Source organism: Anser brachyrhynchus (assembly GCF_964034855.1).
Source record: "Anser brachyrhynchus genome assembly, chromosome: 1".
In the NCBI taxonomy this organism is placed as follows: domain Eukaryota; kingdom Metazoa; phylum Chordata; class Aves; order Anseriformes; family Anatidae; genus Anser; species Anser brachyrhynchus.
Window position 1 is genome coordinate 80,996,210 of NC_137694.1, and position 17,927 is coordinate 81,014,136.

Below are 17,927 nucleotides of genomic sequence, written 5' to 3' on the forward strand. Positions count from 1 at the left end.
CATTATATTATGTTAACCTTCAAGGTAAGGTTGCTTAAGGAAAAGTTGCAGGGCAGTATAACGTGTTCACTAAAGCAACCTTACCTAGCAGCTTAATATAGGGTTACTCTGTTTTGCAGCTCAGGAGATCTAAGCTTGATTTTCTACTCCTGAGTAGTTCATGACCTTGCATAAGTCATTTTATTTCTCCGTGATCTACTTTCTACATCTATAAAATTAACAGACATTCATGTCTTTAATAACGTGTTGTAAAATTTACTAATAGAGAGTGCAATATAAAAGATGGCACTGCTTTTGTGGTAGCTGTGGTGGCCTAAGGATACAAGAATGAATGCTTGTAGCCCAAAGTAGTATCTTTTCAGATTAGCAGATACAGTTGGCAGAAGTTTTGTGTGCATGGCTCCTTCTACAGGACTCGCTGTTTATCATCTCTAAATGTTGTATCACATTATACTTACAGTGAAACTGAGTCAGACCCTGGGCAATTCCACTCAATGCAAATAAAAGTCTCCAATTCATTCTTTATAAAACAGCAGCTTCGGCTGTGCTTACTTTCCTTTCCTCAAAAGAGTGGCCACAAATTTAAGATCTTGTGTTTCTACTGTCTTCAAAATATTAATAAATCTTATGGTGGGTTTCATGTCTTAAAAATCAGCCTTCTGAAGCCAGCAGCGTGTCCTTACAGCAGCACAGTATTCTTTCATGTATAAATTGTTGTATTCCATAGGTGTGTGTGCACAACAACATTGTCTACCCCATTGGGAAGACCTGGGAAGATGGTTGCAGAGAATGTTCTTGCACTAGTACAAGAGATGACATTACAGGACTTCAGATGATGGAATGTCGTGACAAAATATGTAACACTTTCTGCTCTCGGGTGAGTAACATTACTCACACAATGAGCATCTGCATTAGTCAGCGGAGTCCTGATAGGGAACTAAAATGATTCTTTTTAGACCTGCATGTTTAGAGAAACTAGAGAAAAACAGAAAATAAGTATCGTAGCAATGAATTATCTTGAGAACAGAGTCTAGAGGGCCTAAGTATTACTGACTTTATTTTAGAAGAGAAGTTATGCTGCAAATGTTAGAGACCACCACAAATATATTTTGCCTCTTTCTAAAACTTTCAGTGTATACATAGATTAACTGACTGTTCTTGATGGTACTAGACAATTACATTCAGGAAAAGAAGCTCCTCCCTACTCTGTGGTCCAGTGTTCACAGTCTGTGAGTTCAGATTCAGAATATTCTCTGTAAATCTTTTACTGACCCAGAGTTTTTCCCATAGGTTGTCTCTCCCATGAACTGTGAAGTGAAGCCAAGAAGTGGCTCTTTCGTATTTTTCTTTTTCCCTCAGTGCAGAGGCAAAGATGAGCTAGTTAATAGTACACAAATATTCAAGCTGCTTAACTGCTTTTTAAATGTTTATATTGGGCTCTATATTGTATTAGCCCAGGAAAATTTGATGAGTTGGCCAAGCAGCATGTGTTCCAGATGTGTGTTGTAACATCAGTGCTTTCAGTGGTCCAGTGGCCAATGTTTGCATGTTGGTCTGTGACTCAACAGTGTCATTCTGTAATGACACTCAGCTGGGATTTCTCAGTGGGAAATGAAAGGGAGAGCATGCTACAGCAGTAGCTGCAAAACCTTTTAAAAAAGGGGCATGTAGTCTGCTTCTGTGTTTGATTCACTGTGCTGGCTGGGATGCTTCTGTAATATCTTCGGTCTTCCAGTGCTGAATGTGAGACAAGAGTCACTTGATTTTTTTCAGCTCCAGGAGAAACCATGCTCTGTTTGCTCAGAAATACAGTGAATTTCCAAACAAATATGTCATACGCTGTTCATACCGAGTCTTCATTAGAAAACTTTGCAAATACAGCTATGAAAAGTTAGAGGTGTTCTTTTTGCTTTCAGAAGGACATTGACAATGTGTCTGGGAGTCAAAGACTGTCAGTGGGCATAGAATATGTGTGTGCAGCACCTCATGGATGAGTTAGCAATGCTGTAGAAACTCTATATTGATTGATTTGATTTAAATTTAAACTTGAATTTACATTAACTTATTTTAAAACAGTTTATCATTTATTGCAAATTTGACTATCAACATTTCAGTTATGCAAGCTGATGTATGAAAAACAATTATCTTTTCTCAAGTCTGTTAAGCTAATTGTCCCTTGGCTTACAAAAATTTCACATGCCTTGATATCATTGTATTTTTAAATATAATTTAATTTTCTGCCTCCTTATCAGAACAAAGCTGGACAGAATATATGTATGTGCACATGAGAAGGTGTGAACTAAATATAAATGTTTTTTTGAAAGTTTCCCTGTGCTGTGACTTGAACAGTATATAATTGTGTAGGACCAGAGCAGAAAATCAACCCACAAGAAAAAAAAAAGGAAACAAAACAAACAAACAAACAACAACCCCCCCCCCCCCAAAAAAAAAACACAAAAAAACAAGCGACCCAAACTACTGCTCTTCCTGTAAGTATAGTGTTTGGTCAGAAAAACTTCAAGATGCCCAATGCAGTGAAAACCATGAGGGTAGTTTACAGCTTTTGCAAGAGAATCCTTTTGATTTCTGTTCAGTTCATAAAAGAGACTCATTTTGAGTATGGAAATGATTATGAAATATTAGATCTAAAATATCTGGCTTTATTTTGGCTTATAGCCATAATTTTATCAGTAATCTGTTATTCTAAGAAAGTATCATTAATACAGAGCTACAGTTTCTTTACAAATAAGTCTTAAGCACTGCAGTCTCAAAAAGCTTTTCTTTAAACAAACAAGTAAACAAACAAAGAAAAAAGCTTGGAGGAAATTATTCGTTTTGGAACTCTGTCATTTCTTCTGTTCCTTTAATGGCTATCAAAGTTGCAGTACCAAAACAGTAGCTGTTGGACAACCTGTAGAGCTCAGATTTTATTTTTCCTTAGTTTATTCCTGATTCAGCGAATTTATGTATCAAGAACCACAGAGTTTCTGTAGTCCAATTTGAATTGACCCTAATGCTTATTGTCCAATTCAGATTAGATGACACTGAACATTGTATTGGTGTTGAAGACAGTTTAATTGTAGATTATTACTAAGATGGTGTTTATACTCCCTTCTCTTACTGTTACTAATTCAGTTGCCAAGTTGTGAAGTATCATTTTTGTCCATGTCATCTGAATTCCGTGAAAACAGTTTCCAGTTTTCTACTTAGTGATACAACAACAAAAACAAATACACAAAATACAAAAAACATCCAACCCCACCCCAAAACAAAACAAAACAACAACAACAAAAACAAACAAACAAACAAAATCCCCAACAATTAAACACTTAAACTAGCTCCTTCACCCTGATGAGTGAGTGGTGCTACTGTTCTCATGTGCTTGACAAAATCAAATGCAAATCTGATCTGCTATTTTAGAACATAAAGAAACACTATAGAAAAAGAATGGATGTTTCATTAAAATGAACTGATTCCCAAATTCTTTGAAGATGTTCAAATTAATAGCAAATAGAGCCTTCTCATTTGCAAACCAGTTGTGGATTTGCCTCATTACATGTCACAGTCCTCTCACTTCTGTTGTCTTGTATCTTTCTCTTACCGAAATTTTGAAAGCAAGCAGATAATTATTGTAATTATTGCGTTTGCCACAAGGAGGAGTGGTGTCTGTACCTTCTTACCCTCCTGGAGCTTCTTCAGTAACGATTTCTCTAAGAGTACGTTAAAATCTATCTCTTTAGAAAATCATGGTGATAAAATGGATAACAGCTTTCAAAACACCTTAAAATCCCTAGTGTACTAAAGTGAAGGGAGCAATTGCTTTCTTAATTTCTATAAATGTTCTTGAAGTTAGATACATAATAAGTGATATAAAAGAGTGCAATTTAAAGTATTGGATAATTTAAAGCATTGCACGGTTATGAGAAGAATGAGGCATAATTTTCTGGGATAAGTGTTTAAGACAAAACCATTTGGCTAAGTGTGTGTAAATTAATTAGTGTAGATATTCAAGACTTTTGATGACTGTGTTAAATTAAAATAAAGAACATTTGTACCCTATGTGGAAAGGCATAGCAAATTATGGTTGTAATCAATGCTGACTCTGAAATCCACAGCCTTAATCTCCAATATTTCATACTGATATTCTCCTTCGAAGTAGCAGAATTTGACTTCTACATGTAAAGCATGGGAGTAAATGGCTTAGTAGTGCATATTAAGGACGCCAAATAAATTAATTTCAAACAAAGACTGTTGTTTGAGGATTAGATATGCAGGATCCTATTTAAAATTTGTGAAAGTCTTGGTGAGAAGTAATTTCAAACATCCTGTTTGGATTTTCAAGGTTACTTTATTAAAAAAATTAGGAAATACCTCAATATTCTAGAGACTTTTAGATAGAGAATTAAGTCCTCACTTGGTGTAAATGAGCTTAGCTCCAGGGAAATCTCTAGAATTATGCTGAGTCATCACAACTGAAGATTTTGCTTTCAGCATTCCAAATTCATTTTTACCTATACTATTAGTTTTTTCTCAGCCTCTCAGTCTTTTCATTTTCTTTGGTTTCTCTAATGCTCTCTAGGGACTATCATCTCAAGATGTAAAAGGCAAATATTGGAGCCTTTTTAAAAATACTGGGTGTTGAGTAATACTTTCCATTATTTCTTTCCTATGTTGTTGGCCAGAAGGCAGCTGACAGAGTTTTCTGGCCAAAACCTTAGCAACCATGAAAAGATGAGCTATGCATCCTGAGCAACATTGGAATGAAACAGGGGAGTGCACAATGCACATTGCACAAATGCACCTGTGCAGATTGCTCCAATAGTCCTGAGTGAGTGATGAGATCAAAATGTGCATTCTCCAATTGCTACAGAATTAATCTGTGTTCTTCTTTTATTTGTCACAAAGCCAAGCCCCAAATCAAAAGCAGGCTTAATTCCACCTACCATGTAGTATAATGTCTTAATCTTTGTAATTTCATCTTCCATATGGTAGAGCCATTTTATCTCTGCATTTATGTGATAAAACAGCCAGATCTGTTGGCAGAACTGAACACTTGTCAGGTTCTCTGTAGCAGCTGCTTATTATCACTGGCAAGTCTACTAAGGATACTTGCCCAAATGCAAAGGGTGGCTGGTGTTGCCTTGTTCCCTTAGCTGCCAAGGCACATGGATTTTGTAGTCCTTTAGACAGGGAGTTCCATGTCACTGTGACAGATGGCCAGACACTGAGGGCTTCTTCTGAGTATTAACACCCTGTTTGAAGTTTGAACTCTACGTTTAAAAAAAAAAAGGAAAGGAAAGTCAGGATGTGAAGGTGAAGTTAAGCAGCAGATCCAGTCCAGAAAACTCAGAGGATGAAGAGGATGAGCAGAATATTGGCTAATGGCAGAAAATAGATTCTTGAACAAACCAGAGCATCTCTACAGCGTCTATATGCTAGAAAATGAAAGATAATAAAGGAAGAGATGGAAAATGCTCTGGTATGACCCTGGTAGCAAGTAGTCTTTGTACTTGGGTCATCTAATTAAAAACAACAATAAAAACCAACGCCTCAAAATACACGATATTTTTTCCTTTTCTTAGATCTAGCATTAAATATTAAAACTTTTAGTCATAACATAAAGCTATTTTTAGTCCTGTGTGCCCAAATTTTCATGGTTTAAATGCAAAAGTTAGGGTTTTCTAATTGGGAAATATTTCTAAAGCTGTGGAAGATGTATGACAGCAGGGAATCACTGTCCACTTTCCTCCTTGAGTACAGGTGGTTGCTCTGCTCTTTGAGGAGCTCATGGATTGGTGCAGTTTGCAGGTTTGCCTTCTGACACAGGTTTGTATGCTGTGGTGATTCAGGGGCTGCCTTAGGAGATGCCTCTGCAGATGCTGAGGTTGAAAGCTGTGACCCCCTATGTTTCTTCACCTGAGGAGTCAGAGCACTCAGATCTTGAGTTCATTGAACGCCAAAAGAGCCACTTAGATAGGTTGAACTGTGAAAAACCCACATCTTTGTTGTTGCCTTTGTGGTATGGATCATACCTAAAGTCTGCTGCATGGCACCTTGTTTTGTTTGCTCTATAGAGGGCTCTGTTTTTTCACACAGGAGTCGTGAAATTTGAATCCTGCAGTTGGGTTTTGCTTAGTCAGGATGCTGAGTTTACTCTGAGCACAAACAACTCATGGATTTTTATTTCTCTGAGTTTACCACACAAACAAAATGTTGTATGCCATATTTCAGATGCTTCACATGCACATGTAGTAGATAAAATTTCATATCAAACAAAAGATATCATGCAGCACTTTATCCTCAAAGATAGGTCAAACTCGGCTATTACATTGTATGACCCTATACAAAATGCTCTTTCATGTGAAAGTCTGCTGATTATAGAGGCTTGCTTAAGTGCCCCATGTTGCAAATCAAGGATAGTTCATGAAGGGTGGTGTTGGTTGGGAATACTTAAGCTATTTCAGTTTGAAGGTGTAGATCAAAACAGATATTGTGCTTATTGTCATTGGCATTTTTCACATGAACAGTATTTTCTCTGACAGAACAACTCTTTTTTCTCTTGAACTCTGTATTGAAATCAGAGTTATATTTTGCCCCTTGCAGACTGTTAAATATAGCATGTGTTTTTTTCTAATTAGAATAAAGTTCCTTGCTTTCTTTCACTTAGGTACTCCAGTGTTTGAATATTTGGCTAGTTGCTTCAGGATATGAAAGGATGAAATGATCAGTCAAAGCTAGTCCCCAGGTTACACGTCTGACCAACCCCTTCCCTCTGCTTCAGCCCAAGCACAATCAGATGTCTGAGTGTGCTCAGACTGAATCCTAACACTGAAGTCTCAGGGATGGGAAAAAGAGTTTTGGGTGTTGATTAACATCCAAGATGCCACCAAAGCAATTTTTACCTCTTATTTTCTTTTGTATAATAGAATTATATTAAAAAAAAAGTCTTTTAAATACAAATAATTCTTACAATTAGATATCAATCATATGTAAAAACAGATGTTTTCACATAATGATTCTCAAAGAGATTTTTTTTTTGAAAGAAAACTGTATGCAAATGCTATGAATGCAGTTTGAGGGGAAAACTCCAAATAGTGTGGCAACTGAGACAGTCACCCTTAGAAGTGGATTTACTTTTTCTTTTTGCACTCCTCTGTAGGGCCACATTGCTGGAAGCTTGCTTTTTACAATTTGCTAATGTGTAAAAGAAACTGCTTGCGTACAGTAAACTAACATTTGTAAATTATTGCTGCATTTAATGTTGTTGAAATACTCTAGTGTCCTCCAAAAGCATTTTTCTTTTACCTTTTCCTTTTCCATTTCTGCTTGTTTATGTCATTGTTTTCTGTTTCGTGGCAAATCTTTGGATTTTTACTCCTAATGTTGTGTGCTTTTAAATTAAATTATTATTTTTTTTTTCTGACAGGTAATGTTAACCATTAAACAGGATGGTGAACTGAGTGGACCACTTGTTTGTAATTGCACTGTGTGGCCTTACAGTTCTATTTTCAAAATACTCTTTCCATAAAAAGTTGCTGACATTAAGCATTTATCCCAGTGTTTTCTTTTTGCATTAACCTTCTCATTTGTCTTCTCTTCCTCAATCAATCAGTTCTTTTCTTTTCTCCCACAGGGATATAAATATATCATCCAAGATGGGGAATGTTGTGGGAGATGCCAGAAGACTGCCTGCGAGGAACAGCTGTTGTGGCCTCGGGGTGACGCAGTTCCTCGTTTACACGAGGTGAGGTGACAGTGGAGTGGCCACTTCCTTTTCTAGCAGAAATGTCCTGGAACTATTTTGTGTTCCACAGAAGGAGAAAAAGAACCTGAGAGTTATTTCTATTATAAGGCAAGCAGTACTGCGAAAGAATGGATTTTGGTTCTGTGACTTACCTGCTTCATTCTGCTAATGAGCAAACCCTCCTCTTTCATTTCATGCTCTAAGGCATCTTTGTATGTAAAATTACTAATTTCACGATTCATAGCTCAAAAGAATGTTAATGGGAAATTATACTTCTCTTGCTGTAGGCAAATTGTTTAAATTATCCTAATTAATTTGTATTACTCTGTGGGTGGTGGGCAGATTGGATATTTGATGTCTTGAATTCCATGGTCCTCTCAGATAGGATATCCTATTTGTTACACAGTGAAATATCTGGAACTGAATGAGCATAGAAACATGAATTGCTCTCTGTTTGCTGAAGATGTAGGCTGCATATCAGATCAGGCTGCAGTGGTCTAGGCCACACTTGTTGTCTGCTCAAAATAACAGTTTATTTTCAGCAGTGTGTCTATTCCCTTTGCATTCCTTTATGTCTCTTCCAAAGAGCACAATGGGAAGTAAATGCATGCAACATGCCTTTCAAAGTGTGCTGCCACTGGAATACTAGGTCGATATTGTTTTCTTTCTTTGCCTACATTTTAAATTCCTTCAGGCTATTCAGTTTGTTCTGTTCCTAATCCAGCCAGCCTTGGCAAGCCTTTGCCTGCCCCATTAGCATTAAATTGCTTAATCCTATGCAGAAGTTTGGATTTAGCAAAGAAAGGCAGGAACAATAAGTTAAATAGATTTAAAATAATAGACCTCCCCATCTTTTCTTCTGTAAGTGTTATTAATTAAAGTGTGTCTGTGCTTACATCTACATCTCACTTTCACATATTTGATATTAACTTCTTAATTACTTTTTTTTACAAAGATAGTCTGATGCTGTCTGTTTTAAAATGTAAGCTATATTCTGCAGCCTGCTTCTTCCCTGGTTTCACCAAGGACATTCCTTAACGTGGATCAGTATTATTCTGTTTCATAAATCAAGCCTTCTGAAGGTCTATTTTAATGTCCCACCGTGTCTCACTGATTTCTGTTGTCCTGATGGAGTAATAGATCCTTATACTCTGCCGTCTCTTTCTTGCTGTGTCCTCTTTCAGCTCCTCTGTCATTAACAACTAACAAACAAGAGAAAATATTTCATTAACTTTCTGAGGAAAGATGTTTGACCCCTTGGGAGGGGTCTGATTCACACTTCCACTGTTCTTGAAGCATATTCAAGGTCCATTACAAGTGGAGGCATCCTGCTTTAAAGTAGTGATCACCTCCTCCTGGCACTGAAATGTGGCAGTGTCTTTCTGACCTGTGGTGATGTCTCTTTCCAAAGTACCATTTAAAGTTCCTACCTTATCTGACCCATGGGTGATAACAGCCAGTGTGGGACATCAACAAGATCTGGTCTCTCTTACATTTGCAAGTCTTTTCTTCTCAAGAGCTAATTGCCAAAGCCTCCTGTGGGCCTACTACAGATGATTTGCAGCAAGATCCAGCAGAAAGAGGGCCAGCTCTGCTGCAGTGCAGTGCAGTACAGCCAGCTACTGGGAACAAATGTAAACTTAAATCTAGTTAAGGTTGCATTTCCTTCTTCACATGTTATTTCACCTGCCCCTTTCATTTTCATCTTAGGGATATTCCTGTAACTTCTATACTCTGCAAACCAAGCAGCAGTCTACTCTGTAAACTGATTGTCACACTAAGGGTTTGTGAAGAACTGTTGAGTAACAGACTGTTTCTGTAGAAGTAAATGTGCTTTTTGCAAATCAGTACATTGTCTGGGGGTGCTCTTCTTTTTCTCCAGTGGCATAAATACTGTTGTCTGAATTTAATCCTTTTACCGTTTCCTGTCAGGTTGGCACAGAGTGGAGATCCCCCTTTAATGACTGCATTATCAATGAGTGTGTCCGAGTGAATGATGAGGTTTTTGTACAGCAAAAGAATCTGTCTTGCTCTCAGATGGATGTGCCTGACTGTCCAGAGGGAACTGAATTACGCTGTGACCAAATAATTGACTGCTGTCCTTCTTGCAGATGTGGTAAGGCTTAATGGGTGACAAATGGAATCACTGAAGAGTTAATCTTAGTGCTGATCTATTTCTCAATAGCAATTTCAAAAGTGTATACTATGCAAGTAAAATACCAGTTTTAAACTACTCTGTATAACTTAGGCATTGACTATGGTAGCTCCTGCTGCTATTACTTTCACTTTCCAAGTGATGTTCACAGTGTCCTTTTGGACTAATTATTATTGTCACTACTTTGCATTGCTTCAGGGAGACATAACACGGTATGTCTCTACCAGCAAATTACAGCACTGGCCTATATTGTTAAGCAGTTAAACAAGGTCTTGATGTGCTTTTATCTTAGAAAAGTCCAATTCTATCATCAACACCTGCTATGAACAGGAAGTTTCCATGCAGCCATGCTGTCTTTTGGACATCTCTGAGTGTTGTGGCTGGATCCATTTATTAGCACAGTCTTGGATCAAAAATACAAATCAAAAGATTTGGCTATTTGGACTCAGTCTGCAAATACTCCCATTCATATTTAATTGACAGGTATATAAGGAACCATAGGGTAAGGAATTGCAGTGGAAGGAGGAGGAGAAATAGGTGCTATAACTTGCAGAAAGCCTATGAGTGCATCTTCTGAGGGCAAGAGGCTTGAAATGGAGGGTAAAAATCTACATTTTACCATGTACTTCTTAAAGAAAACAACAACTCACCAACGAATGTTTGGAGATGCATATCAGGATAATTGACAAATTGTTATCTTTGAAAATATAAGAGGGCTATAAAAATTATTATATTATAAAATATAATATAAGAGGGCTAATTTGCACCTATTTACAATGAAACTTGATCTAAATGTCCTCAGTTGGAACTCTAATGAGTCAAAAATGCATACTTGTGGTTTATTAAGTCGAGATAATGATATGATAATCATAATGTTAAATGGAATATTATCCTCTCTTTCAGTACCTGTGAATGGCTGTCCTTTGAATGGCACTGTTATTGGGGTAAGACTTGATGCTTTTATTTGCTATGTTGGTAAGATATTTGTTATGTTGGTAAGATATTTGAATGCGCTTTTGAAAAACACAGACTTGTCAGAATATACATAAGTGTACAGGGTAGCTTTGTACAGCCAGAATCCCCACACGTTGCATCCAAAAGAGTGGCAAGGGGCTCTGTGCTATTAAGTCCATTTCATGACCCTTCCACAGGTTTTCCTGTATGACAACGAGCATCTCCTCAAAATGGGACAGTAATATTTCTTTATCTTGGACGACTGAAGGAAAAAGTGAAGGGTGCTTGAGGAAAAAGTGCTTAGATAACTGTGGTAATCTGCCTTGTGTAATGTCTTGCAGGTTACCAAACACACCGGAAACTATCTGCAAGGGATAATCTCAGAGATGATCCTTGCCCACCTTGGGGAAGGGAAAACTTCCTGTATTCTACCTAGAGGATAAGGCGGATTAAAAAAAGATGGAAATTCTTGCTCCACCTGTGTGGAAAAAGGGGTCTCCCTCCTTGGCTATTAGCAGGAACAGGAAAGCTGAGCTTCCTCAGTCTTTGACCTCAGCCCCCTTTCAAGATCCCTGCTGATATGCCCTCAGAGGAAGTTTTTTCTCAACTGCATATTTAGTGGATAGATTAAGACATATTTAACCCAGTCCCTGACAGTGGGAATGACTGGAGTTAAGCATCTGATCTCATTTATGCCGAATTTATCTTTGGAGAGCTCAGTCAATTGTCCGTTGTTTCCCTAAATCCATGTTCTGGCAGCACCTCTGGTGTCAAAGAACTCTAAGGATTCTCAACATCCCCCTAGGAAACAGGTCCTCTTTATTCATTTAACCTAACTTTTAACCTATGTATTCTTGCATTGACAACACATTTTTTTCTTTTATCGAAGAAGTAAGTTTACCCATATCTCTTTGTGCTCTCGAGGTACAGCAGAACCTCTCCCCATCTATTTCTTCCATTTTTTTTCCATATTTGATAGGCACAAGTTCATCAATTTATTAGAGTTAAAGCCCTGTCATCAACCATCCATCATTCTGTATAAGGATTACTTCCCTATAGAACTAAATCCAAGAAGTAATTGTGCCTTTCTGTCAGAACATTGGGAGAAGGGTTTTAAAGTGCTTAAATCTGAAATAATCTCCTTTCTCTTTGATTCCTTTATTTGTCTCTCTGTAGTATGTTGTCAAAACTAGTTGTGGCATTTTATAAAAGCCATACTTGTAGACAATTTCATGTAGTATAATTGCCAACTCCTGTCACCTTCTGTCATACAGGAGTTAAATATATATTATTCTGTGTTGCAAAAAGATGTCTTTTCAGCTGCATGCTGTTATTTTGTGAACAACTAATTTTTTCTCTTCCAACAAAATGCTTACCTGACCTGTCAGAGAAAGTCTTTGCTCAATTTTCAAGTATTTTAGAATATTTTAAAATTACTTAAAAGTAAAACATAAACAATGTTTGAAAAAAATGTTATGTTGAATGGAAAACCAGGAGTATCTGTATTTTGAAGATTAAAAAATATTTCAGTTTGTCAAATAATAAAAAAAATCCTTTTTAATAATTTTTCCCAAATTGGCCTGAACTTGTGAAGTGTTTCAGGTGACACTAAACTAGTTTGATTCATTTTTGTTTGCTATCTGGATCTCTATAAAAACTTTTTTTTCTTTTATTACAGCTTTTAAAATGTGTTGTCTTCTTGACAATTGTCCATTTTATCAAACACAGTCTGTGAAAGATTTTGAGGGCATAGGTAGGCCCCAGCTGTTGCATTACTTCTGTGCTTTTCCTTTCGCACCATATCAGGCAGTTAGCATTCAACAACACAGTTACTAAAATATTTTCTCAGGATGGAGAGTGTGAAATTTGAGAGGAGATATAAACCTTGAAAACTTTCTAAACAAAATGGAAAGTTTGATGGAAAAATGATAAAAATATTTAGTGGATCTTAAATTAGAACTTGTCTTAATGAATAGTTTCTTTTAACTTAAAATAGTTTCTTTTAATTATTTATTTAAAGCTAATTAGCTGTATGTCTAAATTTTTTTGAGCAGCCTGAGTTACTACAGCTTTGTCTTACACTATTTTCTACTTCAATGACTGTTGCAGAGTTCTGATAAGGAAAGAAGATGTGGTGTCCACAGAAGTTCCTGGATTGCAAAACTTTATTCTGGGTCCTTTAAGAATAGGTTTCAAATTTTATTTTATATCAAGGGAAAACTTTTCTCTATTAACTCATTCATTGAATAGTTCCAAGTTTCGAGTCTTTTACTGCAGTTCTGTTAACTGACTGTGTCCTTAATCCCTTTACATTTTTGTCTTGTATCTGGTTACCAATATTATATTCCAGTAATTTGGTGTATTGCTTTCACTCCACTGTTCCTAACAATTCTGTGGGCTTTAACTGCAGACTTCCAAGCAGGTGGCTGTATTTACCAAAAGGATTATCTGCATCACTCGTCTGTTTTCCCAGGCTTTTACTGAGTGGCAGTCTTGAAGGAGATCTGAGTAGGTTTTGGCTTTATGCAGGTTATTTTGATTGCACTGACTAACACTGGGTTAGCAGATGTTGACATTTTATTCTATGTTAGCCAAGAAAACACATGATAGGTGTATTATATAACGGGAAAAAGTTGTATCAAATCTTTATGTCACTCAGTTCTGTCATGCTAAACTATGTTTGTTCACAGAAATCCGTTGTTAAATTCCATTTGCATGCTGATCACTAAATACACTAAATAAATATAATAAAACTAAGCTGTGATGCAAACTTTGGATCAAAGTAAGACCTTCCCCCAAAAGTTCAAGGAACTTACTTGTGTGTAAGGATTTTGTTTCAACATGTCTCCAGCATGCCCTACGTTCCTTCCCACAGCAGTGATAAGCTTGACTTCAGCTATCTTTTTCTATAAAATTAAGATTTTAGAACTTAGGAGAAGATATGAAGAGGATATCAATTGTAATATTGGTTGTGGCTTTATTGAGTCTTTCTTCATGATGTGAAAGTCTAGTGTTACTGAAGCATTCTGTGATAAGTATTTACTTCTAGGGGGCCTGAATTAAATGTTTAAGATAGTAAGCAGAACAAATTCAAATATATTTTGAAATATGTCACCAGGATGAGGACATCTCCTTGATTTGCAAGGCTTTTGTGTGTGTGCACTTGTGTGTGTTTAGACTTATCAACCATTAGAGTAATACTAGTGGATTGGATAGCCTTCTGAGGCCATGTAGTCTGTACTAGAACTATTATACTGATATCTGAACTGTTTCCAATGCTAAGAGTTTAATGTTTCATATCACATTTGTTATCTATCCCACACCTATAGGAAAATGTTATGAGTGTGGCTTCATGCCATACATCAAGGGCTTTTAACTCTCCAGATTAATGTCATTATATTCACTATAAAAGATTAAACTGGAAAAGGTGAAGAGTCCTATGTTGAGGTCTTGAGCTGAATTGTTAAAAGATCAGGACCTTCCCATTGTTATTACAACCTCTGTCATATTATTTGTGGAGAATCTTTTTTCTAGACCTTCATAAACTAAGAAGAGAGTGATTTCTGTTGTTGGTGCTTTACTGAAAGCCACTATGCTCTGAAGGCATCTATTATGCTGGAGTCCAGTGTAAGAATGTTATTAATATTCTTTATTAAGAACCTTCGTTCTTCAGTGTATATGTGGGAGTATTGGCTCAGAACTACCCATAAACCCATACTTTTACACAGTTACTCTGGCTTGCTTCTTGATTTTGAATGTTTACTTGTGTGGAAGAAAAAGGAATTTGAGGATATGCATAGTGTAAGCATAGGAAATTCCTTTTCTCAGTGAAGTCAGCAGTGATAGTCCACTGACTATGATTCAAAGCTTTAATTATCTTGTGCTATTCAGTGTCTATTTACTTTATTAGTTTTTTTTTTTTTTTTTGTGTGTGTGTGAAAATCACAGAATCACAGAATCGTCTAGGTTGGAAGAGACCTCCAAGATCACCCAGTCCAACCTCTGACCTAACACTAACAAGTCCTCCACTAAACCATATCACTAAGCTCAACATCTAAATGTCTCTTAAAGACCTCCAGGGATGGTGACTCAACCACTTCCCTGGGCAGCCTATTCCAATGCCTAACAACCCTTTCAGTAAAGAAGTTCTTCCTAACATCCAACCTAAACCTCCCCTAGCACAACTTTAGCCCATTTCCCCTTGTCCTGTCACCAGGCACGTGGGAGAATAGATCACCCCCTACCTCGCTACAGCCTCCTTTAAGGTACCTGTAGAGAGCGATAAGGTCGCCCCTGAGCCTCCTCTTCTCCAGGCTGAACAAGCCCAGCTCCCTCAGCCGCTCCTCATAAGACTTGTTCTCCAGACCCCTCACCAGCCTCGTTGTCCTTCTCTGGACTCTCTCGAGCACCTCGACTTCCTTCTTGTAGCAAGGGGCCCAAAACTGGACACAGTACTCGAGGTGTGGCCTCACCAGAGCCGAGTACAGGGGGACAATCACTTCCCTAGACCTGCTGGCCACACTGCTTCTTATACAAGCCAGGATGCTGTTGGCCTCCTTGGCCACCTGAGCACACTGCTGGCTCATATTCAGCCGACTATCAACCAGTACTCCCAGGTCCTTCTCTGCCAGACAGCTTTCCAACCACTCATCTCCCAGCCTGTAGTGCTGCTTGGGGTTGTTACGCCCCAGGTGCAGGACCCGGCAATCGGCCTTGTTGAACTTCATGCAGTTGACCTCAGCCCATCGGTCCAGCCTATCCAGATCCTCCTGCAGAGCCTTCCTACCCTCGAGCAGATCGACACACGCACCTAACTTGGTGTCGTCTGCAAATTTATTGAGGGTGCACTCAATCCCCTCATCCAGATCATCGATAAAGATATTAAAGAGGACCGGCCCCAGTACTGAGCCCTGGGGGACTCCACTAGTGACTGGCCTCCAACTGGATTTGACTCCATTCACCACAACTCTTTGGGCCCGTTAAATGCACTCCATACAACCATACTGGTTTTGTATTTTGAGGCTCAAATGAAAGGCTGTATACTTGTGAGGCAGAAAGAATTTGGATTTAGAATTCCTCTAAGTGCTAGGAATCCTACTGTTAACTTCACATCCTGTTCTTTTCCATCTAATATCTTGGCATTTTCCACTGTGTTTTAAATGTCATTTTTGCTTGCTTTGAAAAGGTGGTGGGTTCGAGGAAACAAAGTGCTGGGGTCCAGCTCAGCCACTGCTTTTCTTGTAACTATGAACAAGTCCGTTCAGTTACTTTTTTTTTTTCCTTTTTCCTTTTCCTTCTCTCTCTTTTCTTTTTTTTTCTTTTTTTCTTTTTTTTTTTCCCTCCTTGTGTCTGTGTTGATTTTAAGCTTTTAGGCCTCCAGAGATTCTAAGCAGTGTTTTTATAAGAACAATAACAAGTAATTTTTGTCCATGAACTGTTGGTTGTGATCACTCAAGAAAAACAAAAGACCACAACAACAAAAAATCTTGTCGGTAAATCAATTCACTACATTTGGGAAAAATGAACTTGGTGGGAACCACCCAACACATGACAAAATCTTGTGACAAAACCTTCCTTGCCACTTTCAAGAACTCCTTGCTTGTTTGCTAGCTTTGTAAGCAGGGAAGTAAGAAACACCCATGCCATTTTGCAGATTAAGGAATTCTAAATTATTTACTTTAAAAATAGTCTTCTGCTGTGTTGCCTGTTGAGGGATTGTGGATGTAAAATTTAGATCTCTGGAAAGTGGATGCACATCGTTTTTCTGTTTTCTCTTGCGAAGAATTAAAGCACAACATTTGATGAAAGACACTTAACCTGGATGAAATTGCTCATTTGTTTGAGTTTTGCTCAAGAGACAGTCACTGATGGCTACAAACTGTTTCTAATGTTTCAGCCATGGAAACGTCTGATGGTGGATCAATGTACAACGTGTCTCTGCTCCCTGCAGTCAATGTCTTCTCGGAGATACAGCCTGACGTGTACAAAATTCAGTTGTGAGCCATGCCCAACAGTAAGTACAAGTGGTCTGGATGCTCTAATTAAGAGTGTCTGATGATAAGGTCATGTTCTTCATTGTATATACCAGTTTATGTAGTGTACAACTCTGGGACCTGTTGCCCTTTCTTCAAGTTTTTCTGAGAAATCATGGCGTTTTGTTTTTCTTACCCTGAATTAGATCAAATATATCAAATGTGATCTGAATCCACAGTGTAGAAAAAGGCAAGTTTTCATAGTACTCGGGTCCAGAGGTACATTTTCTTGTGCATTTCTGACTACTTACCTTTGGGGCAAAATGAGGTTTAGCAAATCATTGGTAACAGGAACTATCCTTTCCACCACAATATTATCCGTCCATCCTGGGACTGGCAGCTCAGCCAGATTTCCCTGCTTCAGGGCTTTCCTATGACTATTTCCAAATTTTCTAACAGCTGAGCCCAGTAATATTTCTTTCTGGTCCCCAGCCATGCCTTAAGTGATTTGAGGTAATTGTCCCCATCAGTTCCACTGGTCTTTTTGAAGTCTTTGCTGCTGCTTCCATCATGTGCAAGGAATAATCTTGTCTGGAAAAGCCAGGGACAAATGTCTCCCATTTTTACTCCACTGACTAACAGTGTGACTGGAGTGCCTAACTAGTTTGCTGAATCACATATTTTTTGCTTTAGCACCAGTACCTCAAGAAGAGGGAGAGCTAAACAAGTTGTAGAGGCTGCCTTAGTTTTCCCCTGTCCAAAGAACATAGACCAGCAAATAATTTTCACTGAAAAACTCAAAATGCACCCTCCTCTTCTGCCTTCACCTGGATAATATATGGATGCCAATGGGCTCAGACAAATACAGGGGCTGTGCAAGCAGTGGCCATTGCATCAAAGAGCAACATCTCTAACATCATCATATGGGATTCCTGGCTGATATCCAGGAGAAGAACAGGTTGACAGGGTCCTTGCAAAAGAGGGGGGACAGAGTTTTGGGGAAGTCTGGTTTTCAATCCCTAAGTAGAACTGAATGGACAATGTAGTAAGTCAAGTTTCTGTGGTTTCATCTTCACTAATAAACCAAACAGAGCAAGACTGT

The 17,927-nt window shown here is 38.0% G+C and overlaps 1 protein-coding gene across 2 annotated transcripts in view; it reads left to right on the top strand.

Annotated features, from left to right (window-relative positions):
- VWF (von Willebrand factor) overlaps positions 1-17,927 on the top strand; it is a 148,218-nt gene that overhangs the window by 118,888 nt on the left and 11,403 nt on the right. For both annotated transcript variants that reach the window (XM_080564567.1, XM_080564568.1), the window contains exons 43-47: positions 728-877; positions 7,634-7,744; positions 9,677-9,860; positions 10,803-10,843; positions 16,750-16,866. In XM_080564567.1, the coding sequence (XP_080420693.1) occupies positions 728-877; positions 7,634-7,744; positions 9,677-9,860; positions 10,803-10,843; positions 16,750-16,866 (603 nt within the window). The remainder of the gene's footprint in view (positions 1-727; positions 878-7,633; positions 7,745-9,676; positions 9,861-10,802; positions 10,844-16,749; positions 16,867-17,927) is intronic.